Source organism: Lepisosteus oculatus, chromosome 29 (assembly GCF_040954835.1).
Source record: "Lepisosteus oculatus isolate fLepOcu1 chromosome 29, fLepOcu1.hap2, whole genome shotgun sequence".
NCBI lineage: Eukaryota > Metazoa > Chordata > Actinopteri > Semionotiformes > Lepisosteidae > Lepisosteus > Lepisosteus oculatus.
The window spans coordinates 2,434,562-2,452,736 of NC_090724.1; the positions used below are offsets into that span (position 1 = coordinate 2,434,562).

Below are 18,175 nucleotides of genomic sequence, written 5' to 3' on the forward strand. Positions count from 1 at the left end.
CAGCTTTTCATAGTTGATTATGAAACCTGTTAGAAAAATGAGATTTAGTTTTTAGCTACCTCATGCTTTCTTTCCTATCTGTAGGGTAATTGTGGAGCAAGTTGTCCATTTTAGCTCGGCGCAGCAGCTAACAATGATCAAATGACCGAGAAAAGAGGGACACGTTAAAGGTAACATGAGAAGTGAAATTTCATAAGAGCTGCATATGGCTACAGCCGACAGTGCACTCAGATGTGCTCTTCATACCATCATGGCCAATATTCATATTGATCATCATTGGGCATCATAGATCGAAGTTGTATGCGATTGGCACAAAGTTGCTTTAGGTTTATCCACATAGGCTGTAGCTAACACCGTGCCACCAAGTGTGGTACTTTTTATCCAGATACTTTTGGCAGTTCAGATTGCATCAAAACCTTTTGGACAATGTCTGCTTCGATGAAAGCCTCTACTTTTAGAAGTACAACCATGTGGTTTTCACCACTCCTGTGTCTGTGTGAGGGCAGCCTTTTGACGGTGAGATTGAAAATCCCCAACTTAGAAAACTTGGGTCAGGATGTCATTCCAGGAAAAGCTGCTTACTGTAATGTTGCCTTAAAACACCCATCTAAGGAGCAGATTGGCCAGAGATTAAACACTTCACTGACCTCAGACAAGGAATGGGGAAAGACTGCATTAAGCTTATGGCAAATGGCAAAACAAATGGGTTCAAGCAGTCACTGCTGCAAAAGACGTCTACCATGACAGTCTGAATTATTGTGAATACAGAACAGGGGGCATTTGAGTTTTTTGAGGAAGCCATAGGGAACAGAGATGTACTCAGACAATGCCAATTAGCACACCTGGTCTGACCCTGATTACTTGTTAATTACACTGCCAGCCCAGGCATAAACATTGCCAAGCAAAAGATCTGGACTCTGTAACTATAAACGATCCACGGAGATCCACACTTGGGCTTAGCAAACACCTGCCCTGGGGAACGTTTTGCGAAGTGATGGATACACCTGAAGCTACTGGCAGCCTTGCTCAATCAACTGAAGCACAACTGCATGAAGAGTGTGTGGTGGAATTTTCCCTGCAGTCTCACTGTGTTATGTTTTTAGCTGTCCCTCCCCCCCCCCTTCTGTGGCCAAATGCATGGCATTTCACTTCCCATGGTATCCTTGTTGTACTCTCGTAGGGTTTACGGCAGTAGCCCGGTCCGGCTGGCGGGAGGAGGGGGTGTGCGGGGCCCTTGCTGACTTGTCCCGTTGTGTCTATGCAGCTCCTGTGGTGACGGGCACCGGCCCCAACTTCTCACTGGGAGAGCTGCAGGGTCACCTGGCCTACGACCTGAACCCCACTGGCACGGGCATGAGGAGGACGCTGCCCAGCACTTCTTCCAGCGGGTGAGTGGCGCCGGTCCGAGCTCCGAACCCACCCAGGGACAGCTCTGGAGTGGGGGATGGATCTCAGGGAGGCATCAAGACAAGGCCCTGACCAAAGTCTTGCAGAAATGCAGTTATTGGTTTAATATAACCTTGCGGTGCAGTTGTGCTTGCAGTTTATGCCAACGCCATAAATTAGATCTGTCCTGAACTAGAGGCAACACCTTTTTTCATGTATACTGTAGAGCTTAAATAATTCCAATACACAGTGCTTTGTTTTTTATACTGTATATTTCATGAAAAACTGAATATTTTTATTGTCTTCCTGTAAATCAATAAACATAATGAAAAGACGGGAAAGGTTTTAAATAAAAAAAAATCAGCAGACCTATTCTGGACCATAATGCCATCTGTCAGAATCATCTCATTGACTCTGATTTAATTGATTTCATTGGAATAAAAAATTGTTCATAAGGTTTAATGGAGAGAAATATGAAGGGAAATGGAATTGAGGCCTTCTCCAAATAAAGCCATGACCTTCTGCATGTCCTGAGAATTTTAAGTGGTTTTGATGGGGGTTTGACTGGGATAGCACCCAGCAGCCAGTGCGATGCCAGTGATCTGGACTATCCAGAACCGTTTTGATTTGAACGGCCTTGAGCCTGACGCTCACGGAATCTGCTCTTTTCCGCAATGCCAACGCTCACGGAATCTGCTCTTTTCCCTCCCCCCCCCGTGTCCCGCAGGAGTAAAAGGCACAAGTCCGGCTCCATGGAGGACGACATTGACACTAGCCCCAGCGGAGAATTCTACACATCGCCCAGCTCCCCCGCCAGCAGCAGCCGAAACTGGCAGGAGGAGATGGAAGGGGGTGAGTGAGACAGTGGTGCTCTTTCCGCAGGGCTTCAGCATTCACGCTGACCACCGTACGGCACTGGGCAGCCTGCCTCCGGAGCTGGCTGGGCTCCAGGCTCCCATTGGAGGAGTTCCCTTGTGTGGACAGTTCTAGCCGTTGCAACGTGCCACCGTCAAGAATAACTCACTCCCAGCCCGCCTCGTAGGCGCAGGCAGAGAAAGAATTTCTTTTTGAAGGAAAGAAATAGTGGCAAGCCTCCCGTTTGTTCTCCTTGCTTGCTTGCTTGCTTGCATGATGATAGTCATACACAAGCCATACCCACATGCAAGGACAGCAGCTGAGGGGCAGGTCTGTGAAAACGCAGGATGAGGCTGCGGAAACGGGAGACACAGTAATGCGGACAGCATTCTTCGTTAAACAGACATCTGAAATGGTCAAATGAAGGATGAATTTCAGATTGTAACTTATAAATAAATTGACCCTTTCAAATGTGCTGCTTTCAAGTTTGGAGTCTGTAATTAAGAAACCACTAAAATTGTTAGGCTATATATTTCAGAAAATAAACAGACATTGATATAAATAAAGCATAAAGGAACTTAATAGTCCTTCTTCTATTATTTTGAAACCTTCTAAGTGAGTATTACCAATAAAAAAAACACTACTAGTGCACTAGTGTACTCTTCCTTGAGCAGCACCACAAATTTCCGGTCTACTGAAATTTTAGCCATTTTGTTTTAAGCAAATTGTTAATTCTAATAGACTATTGAAAATTTAGTAGTTAATCATGTTTTTGAAGGTTCATGTTAAATTTAATCAAAAGGTGAATTAAAGATTGCTTAACGACGAGCGTGGTTTCTTCTAAACCAGACTGAGCTGTACAGATAACAGAAAAAACGTTAGTAGAGAATCCAGGTGGCAGGTTCTAAGTAAATTGTTGATGCTTGTAACAGATTTTCACTTCAGCTCCTGATTGTGTGTAAGGATTTTGTACAGCGGTGTCATTCTGATCCCTCCTTTCATCCTGTGCAATTGAAGTGCATCACACCACTGTACACATTGTTCGGGAGTGCACATCTCTGATGCGGAGAAGACAATCACAGAAAACAGACGGCTCTGTTTCAGATCTCAGTGACGCCTCCCTGTGATTTATGATTTTCTGCGGTTTGACGCATTTTAATAGAGTATATTTACAACATTCTGTGCTCTCTCATTCCCTTTGTCACGCGGGAGGAGCATGTGCCATCCGTAATTTCATTTTTGCAAAATATTTTCCGTTTCCGCACACATATTATTTCAATTACAGCTGCATTAAACTTTTTTTGTTCACTTTAAGAGAAATTTGCTCAGCAGTTTTTAGTCTTTTTAAGATGGTTCTACTATCTGTCCTAGCTTAACACTGACCTGCATTTTATTTTTGCCTCTTAGAATAATTTTGATCTGGTCCTCATGCGATATATAGCTGTTAGGTTATTCCATCACAGGCAATCTTTGGTTAGCGAGATAATCCAAATACTTTAATTTTCACAACTATTATTCACGTTCCTTACTGTCACCATAGACTTGAGTAACAAGTATTAAGAAATGTTTATTTGTTGATAAGTAGAGATAGAGAGACGTACTTCTTGTCTCCTGCCCTGTGGTTAGTTTTTTAAAGTCTGAAAACTTTTTGTAATTTTAAACATTTTGTTTATTTTTTGTCAGACTTCATAAGAAAGTATTTTCTTCCTACATCCTGTGGCATCAGTTTTCCTTTTCAGAGCCCAAGGTCATACTGTAAGATTGCACACTTCTTAATAAACAAACCTTCAAAAAAAAGCTATCCATTGCAGTTCAACAAGCGCATCAAAGGGTCATTTGGGGCTGGTTCAGCTACATTCCTGGCCTCTGGGCCAGGGAGTGAGCCTCCTATTCAACCTGGAGCTCAGTCAGGCTCTCTTCAGCGTTACAATTGCTGCTCTGAAATGCACCTTGCCTAATGCAACTAATACGAAACCTTGCCTCTTTTATTATCATAGTTATTAGAAAAGCAAGCTTCTTCATGGTGGTTTTAGAAGCAGAAAAGGATATTAGTGGTTTCTCTGTCATCTCATATTATGTAATTGTGAGAGGGGGCAGGAAGAAGGATCTTCACTGCAGGGGCTGTTTTAACAATTCTCCTTTTGTACAAGCGCTCACCCGGACTCGAGGAGCGCGTACTGCCTTCTGCCCCATTTCTTGTCAGTCATTTGTGTCGTCCGCTTTCAAAAAGGGTTTCTTTATCTTTACAGCAAACACCATTGTTTGCTAAAGTTTGGCTTCGAGTGGCTTGACTCCAGCCAAAATCTTTTCTTAATATTCTTTTTTTTTTATTTGACTGGCAGAATGTTTAGAATTTTTCATTTGTTCCTAAAAAGGTCTTTTTTTTTTAAGATGTGTTTACTCGCTCTGTGGGCTCTTTTTTATCAGGACTGCTGCTCCACAGATTTATTTTCACACTTTAATGAATATTTTCATACTTCTAACTAATAGGAAAATACACCAGGAGCCTTTGGTTTAGGCTTCCTGTTTGGCCTGTTTTAAAGAAACCGAATTTCTCGTTTACTGGATTTATATGAAGTTTTATTGTTTTGTTTCTGTTTTTCTCTAAAATATGGCTCACATTGAATCACATACATAGACATGAAGTGAGACCTACAGTACATGTGGGGATTGATTTGTTTAAATTCTTTTGAGCTGTTCTTGGACTGTCTGCCTGAAATTACAAGGCTTTGTTTCCAGATGCTGGTGTCGAAGCTTTTTTCTCTTTTCCTTCCAAAGTGACGGGAAATGTTTGACTTTTTCTTTTTTCAGACCAATCAATGTGCAAAGACATTAGGTCCTAGATGCCCTGTTTGTTGTCTTGTTGTTTACAGGGCAATAGAAAAAACGTTTTTTGCCTTGCGGTGCAGAACTTGCCGAATCGGCCAAAGAAAGTAACTGCTTTTTTTCCCCTTTAGTTCTCTGCATGTCTTCCTTACCCTCAGCTCAATGTGGGAAACAATGAAATGAAGTATTGTAAATATACAGTATGTGCTGATTAAGGGCTGTGTTTTGTGTGGCTTTGTAATGTATCTGTGCCACGTGTGAGCAGCAAAAAGAGTTTTCACCAAAGCCTGTCTTGTTAAAACAATAGTGACTTCTTTGTTTCTTTTGGGATATACCAAAAATGTATACTTTTTTTCAGCCTAGTCTATTGTTGAGCTTCCTACAGATGCCATTTCTCTATTCCTGTCTTAGCAAAAGGTTTGCATCGTAGGATCCCATTGTTATGCGCTTTGCAAGGGTATGTCAATATTCTAAAATTCTCAGACATGCCGACTGCAGTCACTATGTAAGAGAATAAACGGTAATTTGAAATTTGTTTAGAATGTCATTGGGCAGTATATTATTATTTTTTCCTTATTTGGAATTCTTGTTGACGACCATTCAGGGAGTTGGGGTGGTTGTTCAGACAGTTTCGTTTATCTTGAAGCTGTGAAAAAGCTGCGGTCTCACATTGTATTTTGCTGATCTGCAGGGAGTTTTTCAATCCTCGTCTCAGTGTGTCACCACTTCTGGCCTAGTATGTTGCATTGCTTCTTCTGCCAGCTCTCGGCATTGTTTGAAGAAGCATGTGTAGCCCCTGCCCATAAATGTGTCAGCTCCTCTAAGGGCTCTGAGAGCTACAGACCAGTCTCTTCTTTGAATCTCTCCCTGTGCTGAATTGAACAAGTCATTTCAGAATAAAGCTGTGTCATGTGGGGATTAAAACCATATTGTTGTAAATGTGTTCCGTGACCATGACCCTAAATTGAAGATGTGCTACTGAGCAAATACAGTATATGGAAAACCTGTAGCAAGATGTTGTGGAGCCCTATGCTTGCAGTAACATTCTAGTTTTTTACAGCTTTTTAGACCTGTAATACTATCATATGTGGATGGATAACAAAGCCTGAGGGTGGTATTTTGTGTAGGACATTACTTCACCCATCGATATACCATTTTAAAATTTGATTTTTAGGGCGGCTGAGTGTGACAGCTTGAACCTGGGACGGAAAGCCCATTTCAATTCTGGGACAGCATAGAGGTTACTGATTTGTAACAGAGCCCCCTACCCATATTTCCCTCCTGATAAAGATTCTCAGAGAGGCAATGGCATCCGTTAATCTAACCAAGACCTAACCATATAATCTAACCACCTAACCATAATCTGACTATATGATTAACATGTTTAGATGAGACTTTATATTGTTTTTTCTACTACCCAGTACAGTGTCATCTGGAGGATGTCTTGCCTAATGCAAAACTAACAGCAGTGCAGGTCTATCATCCATCCCTGTGGAGGGTGTATAAGGCAGGCTTTTGTGAGCAAATCAGGTCTTGGCTGTAGAAAGCTGCCTGTCTGGGTTGGAGAACTTGGCCTCCCCTCTCAAAGGGATGGTGAGATTGCAGAATTCTCCCGTCCCCCATGCTGGGCTGCAGACTGTCCCATCACATTTAACTTGGGGATGAAGTCTGGGGGCTATGTGAGAAGGTATATTGGATATACTGTAACTAATACCTTACAAGAGCTCATGGGGAGAGGTGGCTCCTCATTGACCTGACTAATACTGTACAAACATGCACTCAAGAGTGTTGGATGAGCTATGTTACCTGGGGGTTTCTGGTTCACGTTCTAGCTAGCTGTTAAAGGTACCTCACAGTGAGTAGCACACAGTTTTGATAGGGAGGAGTCATTCAGAGCTTCTTTTACAGTGACAGTAGCCCTTTCTTCTCGAGTCGAGCATCAATTTATCAGGATGTCATGGGAAACAACTGAGTAGGTCCTCACCCCGACATAGAAACCCTGCATTTGCGGAGACGTTATGAAAAGGTTTGCGAAGGATATTTTTTTCCCCCGCCTTCCTGTCTGCTTTATTTATTTTAAAGGAAGTTTTACCGCCCTGGGTGAGTGCGAGTGGGACTGAGAAGGGTTAAAGCTGTCTCTCAGTGGCTGTGCAGCCGGCGTGGGTGGACTGTCTCCCCAAGGAGCAGCTCTGCCCTGCGGTCACCCTGCTGCTGACCCTGCTGCAGTGAGGGTCAGCGGAGTGACCCTGCCGTGCCCCCCAACCCTGCAGGAGGCTCGGGTTGCCTTCCAAACACACTTCGCTCTTCCTGTCTAGACGGCCTTAATGAGGCCTAGTTTAATGAGTGTTTCAGCTGATTGCTGTGGAAGCGCAGGGTGGAACAGCAGCGGCTGAGGTCGGTGTGGTCTGGGGGTCCGGGGGTCTGGGGGCGGAAAGGATGGTGTTCGAGCTCGCGCCGGGTTTGACAGGGGAGGCCCGTCGAAACCCAAGTGTGAAATGTGACGGGGCGCACAGACAGCGCACCACTGCTGGCCGGTTTCTTCCCTGACTCTACTGCAAGAAGCGGCAGACCTTTAAAAGCTGCCTATTGAGTTTCAGATGTGAACGGGACATGGCCAGGATCTGTGAACCCCAGTGGAGTTCGCATGTGATTTTGTGAAAGGAAAGGCAACGTTAGTGTGATAATCCTACAAACTGGCAACTCCAATTGGAGTGTCTAGGCTCGGTATTTCCTCTTTTTTTAAAAAATTTTGACCTCCAATGTAAAATAATATACACGCATAGTTGTGCAGTCTGTTGATTGCATTTTAATGCTTTCCTGCACCATCAGAAAGTCAAAGCAGTATTTTAATGAGAAACACTGCTTCATGGAATATGTATGTACCAAAAGCCCTGAAATATATCAACTTTATCCTTAAACTTTTTCATTAAAACTAATTGCCTAAAATAATGAAGTCGTACAGTATGTAGTTGTAACATAACTATACAATCATACTAGATGATATTTTGATTACAGTGTAATGTAGCATTGTGTTCCTTGGACCTTAACAAGTGCTTTCACAAAGATAAATGAAACCCTGAGGGCATGTTCTGTAACATTTTAAAGAAATGTAACATCAGTTTTATAAAGATATTTCGTGTGAGCTCAATATATGAGACACAAGGCATATTAGTGAAGATGCAAATTTCACAGAAATATTTGAATACTCAAAATGTCAGCGCAGCATCTCCCAGGGTTCAATAACTTTTACCTTCCATGACACAAAGGCTTCAATAGTGAGTGTGTGTCATGCAGTTCCACTCTTTTTTTGTGGACCTCTCAGATGTTCATACTTGTGATTATTATTTTTTTTAACTCAAAAGACTTTAACCAGGCAAAGCCGAGGTTTCTGTAATGTACTTCAGAGTCTGTTTCGAAGGACGAGCAGGGAGGTTTTGTTGGAAGGTGTTTGTCTCTCCCCCTGAAGGTTCTTTTAGAGAGTCATGCTGTTGACTCGTTATGTGCTCAGGTTTTCTCAAAACCACACACCGCTTGACTTGTAACGGCTGGCATATGAGAAGCATTTTGGACAATTACGAGGTGCAAGATGTGGCCTGGAAGGATTGAAGCTTTGTCTTTAAAGTTTTTTTTTTTGTTGTTGTTGTTTTATGGGACTCCTGAGTAAGTGTTTAAGGAGCGACTCAGTCCTGCAGAGCCAGTGCTCTTTATCAGCTTGGTGTGGGGTTTGTTTTTTGCAGGCTCGCAGTCTCAGTGAAGCGACGCATGTTTCTGCTGCTGCACAGACTGTGGGAGGACTTGCTGTTCTGTATGAAAAATAATTCCCTTCTCGTGCTCATCCACAACCCTGGCACTGCGAGCTCAATCTGAATCCGTGGGGAGTGGGTCGCATTATCTGGTGCTCTGCAGCTTTCGCTTGGATCCTGGATAATTGCCGGAGAAAAATTAAGATCCCAAAGTGAAACGTCCAAGTCTGTAGAACTGCATGCCCTTATCATCTTTGCGAATGATGTTCATTTCATGAGGGAATCATTTAAAAAATTGTCTGCACACAGTATATTTTTTAAATGCCAAAACCTGATTTTTTAATTAGATGACTGACCTGCAACATGGCTTTTTGACAGCATCCTTTCCCCCAAAACCCACTGTTGAAATGCCCTTTGGAAGGTGAACTCCCCTTTTGATTTTAATTAGTTTGGAAAAGCTTTTAATTTATGAATCATGTTTTCAGTTAGAAAATATCTGGTCGTAATTGTTCAGACCTTGTTCAAACTCTATGTTTCACTATGTCATCACTATTTTGTAGTTCTATTGGAAAAGAATCACCTTTACCACTGCAGCAAGATGTACAGTAGTTTCAGCTTGCTGTTGCTGCTGGCCCCTAGTGGTGACAAGAGATAATAGGAGACAAAAATAAATTTGATCTGCCTGTACAATCCTCATACTAAATCTAGCATAATAATACTGCAATTTACCCTTGTGAATAATGATACTGACTGTATTCTTTAACTTGATGGTGTTTCTACTGTTTTGTCTTTGAATTGACCAAACCACAATGTTGACCCAATACTTTGTTTCAAGTTGCCTCATCTGTTGCCCTGCAGCTTTTGAATTTGGAGGTACTGATGTTAGAGTTTTGTACTCTATCAGAGTACAGAAGACATTTGGCTGCTTAATTTGTGTGCATCTCTCATCTCATCTGAAGGAGGCTGTTGTCTCGTGTTGCTCATTTCTACAGCCTGCCTTTGAGGTGAAGCGTGTGCTATGAAGTGTAAACTGTGTGTTGTGTCCCTCTATCCCCGTGCAGGGATTTCTCCCACGGTGAAGAAGACCGAGATGGACAAGTCTCCCTTCAGCAGCCCCTCCCCCCAGGACAGCTCCCCTCGGCTCAGCAGCTTCACTCAGCACCACCGGCCCGTGATCGCAGTGCACAGCGGTGAGGAGACCCCCGGCAGCCACAGTCCGAGCCGATGTGGTGTTTGCGTCCTGTGGACAGGACCGATCCTGCCATTTCCCTTGCTGTGGTTCTTGCTAGGTGGACATGCCCCAGTAGGGCTTCAACTCAGGCACACATCAGGCCACATGGCAGTGAAAACAGCTTGTGTCCCAAAGGGTCAGCATTACTTCCTCTACACAGTGAGAGGATCCCAGTTCTCTTGGTTTAGCAAGCCTGAGGCTTGAATGTCGATAGTGTGTCTTACTGACCGTGAAGTCACCCCTTCAGCCTTTCATCAGGTCCAAGTTGCCCAGAGACCCCAAGAATGCTCCAAGTTAATTTGAACCCTTTATCTCTAATGTCACTCCATAGAGGGTCTCGTCTTTCGCTGCTCTTTGTCCTGTGGCTCTACCTCATTGTAGTTTGGGATTGAGATGAAAGGGGTTGTTTGACGTGTTTTTCATTCCAACCAAGGATTCCAAAGCTCTGCCTGCGAAAGCTGCTGCTGATCCAGCAGTAATTGCACACCGAATGCAAGCGGCGGACAGCCAAGTTTACCATGATCTCAGGTGTGGAGACGCATCTAGCTTGTCTTCAGACACCCCATTTCAGATGTCATCAAAAAAAAAACTGAGCACCCCTGTCCCATATTTGAGTGTCGGACTTTGGCGAATGGAAGGTAGACTTGTTCTCCGTCACATTCTTACGAAGCACGTGGAACTCTTCCGGTAAAGGAACTCCTCTTGGTGGAGCTTTTTTTTAATTGAGCTTCACAACACGCAGGATTGCAATACAGCTAGTGTTGTGAAGACAATAAAATGTAAGCTGTACACAGGCAGCAATCCGCAAAGGTAAATGAACAAACTGGTGCATGAACAATTAAAAAGCCATAAAATGAAATGGTTTACAGAACCATATGTGAGCTGGATTAACACATTACTCTGATAATGGAAAATTAACATAATGGATTAAATAAATTAGCATCATATAAATGCCACATTTTGTACATGAAAGGTTTGGGTAGATAAAAAAACTCTTTAAGACTTGAAAACAAATTAAACAGAACAGAGAAGATGAACATTTTCTGGATCAAGAAGAAATGCAGCATTTGAAGTCACATATTAAAATATATTACATTATTTTGAACACAGAGCCCTGTTATGAAAATGAGCAAGCTTTGCATGGAAATAAAATGTGAAGCAACACCAAGCCCAAAATGTCCATGTAAAAGAAATATATTTATACCACAAACACGAAAGTATTATGGGAAATCCGAGTATTGTTAGAATTATTGTGTTGAGGCTCTTTGCGAAGATTATGTTACTCGATAGGAATTCCATATTTTTTTGCAAATGAAGTTTACATACAAATTTCCTGTGCTTAACCTGGAAAGTAATTTTCTTGACATTTTAGCAATACAGTTCTACAGGTTGTAAATAAACCAACTCTAAAAACAAACTATAGAACAGCAATTATGCTCACATTTGTATTAGGCTCTGATGTTTTGTCAAAATGTTTACAAGTTCCATCCAATATTACATCCTGAATGTGTCACTGAAGTCATTGTGGCAGTAACAGACTGGACTAACTGTTTCAGAGCTGCAGCAGCATTAATCACTGCCACGTCCTTGTCTTGTTAGTTTAGTTTGATGTGAACTACAAGTATTGCAGTATCGCACTGCAAGTATTCTGTGTGGAAGTCACAGATTGAGCTTGAAGAAGGCAAAGTGAGTAACAGGGCAGCGCAACACACAGTAATTATTAAAAGTATACAATTATGCTTTTAAACTGTGGACAGGTTGTTGTTTGAATAAATGGTACAAGCTGTGGGTTGGTCAACATCAGTTATTTTTATTTTAAGTGTCCAGTGTGGATGTGGCTTCTTGAAATGTATCCCTTCTAGGGGATTTGAGTTCTTCACCATGTGCTGTTAAGGACATCCATGATATGCCTGTCTGTCTCTGTGATGTACAGAGTGGAAGCTGGGAGGGTAGTCAAGAAGGAAATATTTACTTTATGGTTAGTGGTATGATACAGGAGCCTTTGTGAATTGCACCGTGTAATCATACAATAAGCACATTATTTTGATGCCCCTAGGTGTTGTTCGGCATGCGCTTTAAAAAAGGAACCGGTTCAAGGTGGATCAAGCCTTGTATTTGGGCACAAACTACCCAGCAAACTTGATCTCTTTTGAATCCTTCAGTAACCAGCTGGATGAGATCCCGAGATCAATAAGCGACTGGCAACCAGATGAACAAGATGGGATGAAAGGTCTCCCCTTAGCAGCCTTTCTTCTGCTCTTCCATGACCATGCTAATGCGATTTTCTGTGGTGTGCTTGTTGTCTGCAGGTATCTCCAGAAGTCCACACCCCTCGTCATCTCTACACTTCCCCACCACCTCCATCCTTCCTCAGACAGCATCCACCTACTTTCCCCACACGGCCATTCGCTACCCCCCCCACCTCGGCGCGCAGGACCCCCTCAAGGATCTCGTCTCTCTCGCCTGTGACCCCTCCAATCAGCAGCCCGGCCCGGTAAGAAAGTTTCTCCCGTTTCCTAGGCCCCTTTGCGGGTTGTTGTTGCGGACACCTGGCGCTCTGCAGACCAAGGAGCAGGCAGGGGCTGCCTCCTGAATCGGGTCTTGTATCTGGAAGATGTGACTGCTGCTGTGCCTCCCTGGCATTCCCAGTGGACAGACAGGAAGGACCATGTGTACCCCACACCAGGCATTAACACTGTTTTTGCCTCAGTGAGGCCCACATCTTAATAGACCACTTGTAAATAGCCTGGACTAGCCCTTCCGCAATCTGCTTGAGTGCTCCTGTTCCCAAGGCGAATTCGCTTGTGGTGTTGCTGCACAAATGAAGCTGTCGATGAAAGCTGATTCCACTGTTGTGTCAGTTAGCAGGCTGGTTATCATTTCACTCCCAGATCAAGTCATATACTGTGCTCTGCTACTAAACTACTGTACATGCAGCATGAATATCCTGCTGGGTCCTGGGTTTCTGTGCCCCATGCCTTGGTGGTTAATTTCGCTTAGTTGTTCTGCCCCTTTAGCCAGTGATTCCTCTCACCTGAACAAGAGCGTTGCTCAGAGCTTTCGAGAGTGAGCGGCCTTTTTTCCAAGCCTACAGAGAAACCTCCTTTTCCCTTTCCTTTTTTTCCTGTGTTTTACATACAGTATATTGTTGCATTTTGATCTCTCTTTTGTAGCTCTGTTGGAGAAAAAATGGAAAAGAAATCCATTTGGAAAAATGCCTGCATAGAATCGACAGTGATTGGATTCTCCACTCCTCTGCACAGATTAACATGGTTGCAAACAGTTCCTTCTTTGCTTTTCATTTGTTTCGTTTTTTTAATTCTTTGCCACACACAGCACCACATCCTCTTTAAATCCCCTCCTGGAATTTTGTTTTTTCAGTTTAAAAAAAAGTTTGGTCTTTTATTTCAGTCTTTTCATTTTATTCAGATGCTCCTTTAGCTCTTGGGTCAGATCTATTGATTTGTTTTGAAGGCTTCTTTTACACTTACAGGAGATATCCAGCAGAGCACAACAAGTGTATATTAGATATCCAATTAGATGTTTTTTAGCAGATCCCAGTTTTTCAAGGGTTCAGCCATTTCAATTATTTAACCTGTGCATTGCGTTTAACTGCAGCCCAGTCTCTTTGGATCATTTAGCTCAAGGTTTCAGGATCCTGATCTTTAAAGGCTGTTTTGTAAATAGGATAATGGGTCAGTGTGACAGAATGCAGGAGAGAAAAATATTACTAGGAATTTAGCAGGAAGAAGATTGGTGTTATGTTGGTATTGGGCCTTAAGGTGTTGTAACATGTAATGTTGTGTGTGGCATAGCCACAGGCTTCATAAAACGTTTCTCTGCTTTCAGGCAGTTTACATTGTCAGCATTATCACTGTAGATCGATGCCCTCATGGTAACAATATTCTGTTCAGCTGTGTGCCATTCGAATTGCCTTGTGTTTCGTGGATTTATGTGAACTTAATTAAACAGCTCAGCAGCAGTGCCAGTCCTCTCACACAAGTACCAGCTTGAAAATCCTTCAACTTAATTAAATGCCTTCCGATCACTGATAAACTCAAATTACGCAGCAAAGACGCTCATGTTGCGAATATATTCGCCTATCATTTGTTCTCCGGGGCAGTAATTAATAATAGCCTTTTATAAATGCTGGTAGTTTTTCTTTATTTCTTTTTCTCTTTGTTATTGTCAAAATCCCTGTGAGGCACGGAGAGCTGAACAGGCTGTGCGAGTGACACAGAGCAATTGTTATTATCCTTTCCCAACGGGAGTGACTCCTGGACAAGCTGGCGTTTTCACCCACAGCAGGCCTTTGTTGCAACTTGAGAAATGTCCGCCAGACAAGAGCGATGCAGGAAGCTCAATTTTAAAGCGTTCGCTTCAAATTTCCTATACAGCTTGTCGACCAAAGCGCTTTAGAAGACACTGTGGAGTGTGCATTATCGATGTTTTGTACCTTTGGCAAATTAGGTTACACAATCTAATGGAATCCAGGGTTCCCTGACATACGAATTAATAACAGAAGTTAGCACCAGTGACTTCAGTAAATACCAATTAAATTCATACATTTACCAGCTGAATAAGTTTGTAAATGACTCAACAGCTTTTATAGATTTTACACATTTATACATTTTTAAGAAAAGATAAACGCACTTTTAGCTTGGAAGCTATTTTACCTATTTTCGTTGAAACTCTAGAATATTTTGCCTGTTTACAGTAGAACTAACAAAACGTACCACAGTAGACTGCGTCAAACATTAACTATTAATGTTTTCTTATAGTCCTGAGGCTATCTGGTCAGGTATAAATCAGGTTAGCATTGCAAAAAAAATTGCTGATGGTGTGTGGGTTACCTGAAATGGTCAGATTTAGTTGTGTACACCTATAATTGTTCCTGGGCAGTCAAGGAATACTGTGTGAAACTTGTCTTGGCTGAGGAAGAGAACACATTTGCAAAGCTAGCCTAGGATCAGCTTGTTTGACTGTTATTTGCAAGAAATTAAGTGGGTTTGTCTGGATGACTAGAGTTGCAATGTGTCGAGGTGAACTTTCCCTTAAGCTGCATTTTTCCACTGCATCCTTTAAGGGAATGATCTTAATGTCCGGTAGGGTCATGATTTACAGAAATGGGCACTTCTCCTCACTCCAGAGCAAGACTGCACAGATGGGGAAGCAAATGTGCAACAGCTACAGTAGGATGTTGTTCAAACAAACTGGTTCCCAAGTAACCACCAGTAACAGAGTTTGCACTGTATCAGATTTGTCCCCCTGCCTGGAAAGCTCAAGTCAGAATGCAGGCTCATCCTCCTGCACAGGGCTGGGTAGAGATTGCTGGGAGGCCATTGGATTGCAGTGCGTTGCCCTGTACTCTGTTTGTGTTCAATAACAGAGCCAAACTGCCCTGCATTGCAAAAGGCAGGCAACAAACAGTGATTGCTACATCAAATAATTCAAAATGGGTTTGCAAAGGAAGAAGAATAAGTCTTGAAAAGCATATTGAAATGAATGTTGAAAAAATGGGTACTTGTGACCTCAAAGGTTGATCATCTTCATCAGAGAGAGAACTAGTTTACTGCATTCCAGGACCTAATTTCTGGCAGAAATGCAACATTTGTGGTGACATTGGAGCACTGAGCTGGCTGTACTGCAAGACTCCTTATTGGACAAGAGGTGCCTGCAGGGTTTGTTCTCCCCAGAGCTGGAAAATTACTGATAAAGGAGTGCAGTGTAACAGTGAGACCGCATTGACTCATTGTAGCAGGTAACATAACTTTATACAGTTGCAATAGTGGTGTTTGAAAGCACTACACCTAGTGCATGTCAATGATCAATGTTTGATTCATTTTGATTTGATTCGGGCAACATTCAGTGCACTTCACTCTGTATCATGTGATGCACATGCATATTCTCTCTTACCAGAAACTCTACACGTACAAATAGATTAATACTTTCAAAAATGCCTGATTCACATCAGCACTCTGTGTAGGTGGGTACTTTGGTCAGGAACAGGACTGTTTGGGTGAAACTGCAGCTAGCAAAAGCTATAAACATGCCCTCTGGAGAAGCCTGGCACTATGCCATGCACTGGTGCTTTAAGTGCTGCAGTACCTTGTATACAGTATAGCACTTAAAATTAAATTATTACCTTGCAAAGCTTTTCAGTAATGGCTTTGGCTCGATAACTGTAAAGGCCTTTTGTGAAGTGCTTTGCTACTAGGATATCAGTGAGCTGTGCTAATTTGTTTGTTGTTGCTCCTGCCCTTGTGGACCTGGGAGATCATATCTTTACACCAGTGCTTCCAGACATCTAAAGAACTCTGGAAAGTCAGCATCAGACGTGTGCAATTCAGGATCTCATTAGAGACGAGGAGCATTGCTGGCTATAGGCTGTGGTTTTGTCACTGTGCTAGAGCACTGATTTGCTTCAAGTTTCAGGAGAAGTGGCTCTGGACTTCTTTCAAAGCTCTGAACACCACTTTCATTGTTCAGTAACTGTATTTGAACTGGTCCTGATTTACATTCTCCTTCTAGAGGCCAAAGTGGAGAAAACTTGGACTGAGCCAATTTCAAAAGTATGAAAAAAACATGAGCCATGTTTCTGCGACAAATCTTTCATTTGAGGTGGTTGTGGTTCCCACTTTGAACATGTAAGTAGAAAAACTCCCCTTAAACATGGATGTGTACTGTAGGTATTGAAGGGACAGCAGTGGCTGGTCATGTGAACAGAAGCAGAGCAGGGGATCTCAGTTTCTGTCTTCAGAAACCCTTTGGCCCTTCTGTGAGCCACAACTCTCACTACAATACTGCTGAGGCTGCTGGGAAGCAAGGCATTTTCTATCTCTTCATGATGAGTCACATTAGACCACTTCCTGTTAGACCTGACAACAGTGATTACACTCTCCAGTGCTCTCTGGACCTGCAGGAATGGTTTGCACACTCCAGTCAACACAGCTACAGCTGAACACATTCTTCATTCTTACTTCTACTGACACAGTTCTTACTGTGTAAATATACCCATGTTTCAGAGGTTTCACGCCTTTAATTTTGTTTCTCAGTGCTTGTTGTTGTTATTCAGCTTCAGTAGTGAGTAAATGCTTCATATGATTCTTAGAAGGACAGTTTTAAACTGATCGCAGATCACTGTGTCATGGACATTTTTTCCAGTTTCAGAATTTGAATTACATGTACAGTATGTTTATAGTTTTTGGTTGAAAATGTAAAGGTAATTTGTCATTTCTGTATTTCAGATTTCATTATATCAGCAGTGTTTATGTTCCTGATAAGAACGTAGTTCATTTTAAGTCTCTAGAACTTGAAAGACCGGATCATTTGAGAACAGTCTTGAAGGGCATATATCTGTGAAGGGGGCTCTATCTTGGAAGGCGAATCAGTTAATACAGCTTCACAACTGCAGGATTAAGCTGAGTCCCTGATGACCCGCTGTGTAATTTTGAAAAATCAGTCTGGGTTTTTTTGTGAACCCACAGAGGTTCTCTTGTTTTAACGTGACTGTTGCTGAGAAACTACACAGATCTCTCATACTGCCAGTGTGGATGGACTGATGTGACACACGTCTGCTTGCGCAGATGTGTGGTACAGTACACTGACAACAGACGGCTTACGGAGATGGCAGTAAAACCTTTATCTCTTACGTGGGAAGGGAGGTTTTTGTTTGCCTCTGAAATGTGAATACCAAATCCGTTATCTCGGACAGTGTTCAAAGACTTGAAGCTTCGTGGTGCTTTTGTGAGTTAGCTAACTCAAACAGCCCCGGAGTTACAGCTCTACCCTCACATAGTCGCGGACACAGGGGGAAGTCTTCCAAAACCACATTGTTTTCTTCGGCCGCCAGTAGGCACCGGTGGTGCCGAACCGTAGCGCGCACCTAGCTGTGAGCCGCCCGCTCAGGCCTGGTGGGCAGCCACGACCCCAGGGAGTCGCTGGGTGCCTGCGGATATGATAGGACACAGTGGAAGACGGGACTGATGTAGGGACGGACCGCGGATCCGAGCAGACACAAGCAGGAGGCTCTCGGCGGCCTCACATCCTGCTCGCGCGCGTGCGTGAGCCGCTGCAGCGAGGCGAGAGGTCTCCGCCTCGGACCCGGAGCGACGAGGCCAGCCAGCGGGACTGT

The 18,175-nt window shown here is 43.0% G+C and overlaps 1 protein-coding gene across 8 annotated transcripts in view; it reads left to right on the forward strand.

Annotated features, from left to right (window-relative positions):
• Positions 1-18,175, forward strand: part of nfic (nuclear factor I/C) — a 217,052-nt gene that overhangs the window by 162,753 nt on the left and 36,124 nt on the right. For all 8 annotated transcript variants that reach the window (XM_015365452.2, XM_015365457.2, XM_015365455.2 and 5 more), the window contains 4 exons: positions 1,265-1,388; positions 2,114-2,238; positions 9,872-10,000; positions 12,351-12,535. In XM_015365452.2, coding sequence (XP_015220938.1) covers positions 1,265-1,388; positions 2,114-2,238; positions 9,872-10,000; positions 12,351-12,535 — 563 coding nt within the window. The remainder of the gene's footprint in view (positions 1-1,264; positions 1,389-2,113; positions 2,239-9,871; positions 10,001-12,350; positions 12,536-18,175) is intronic.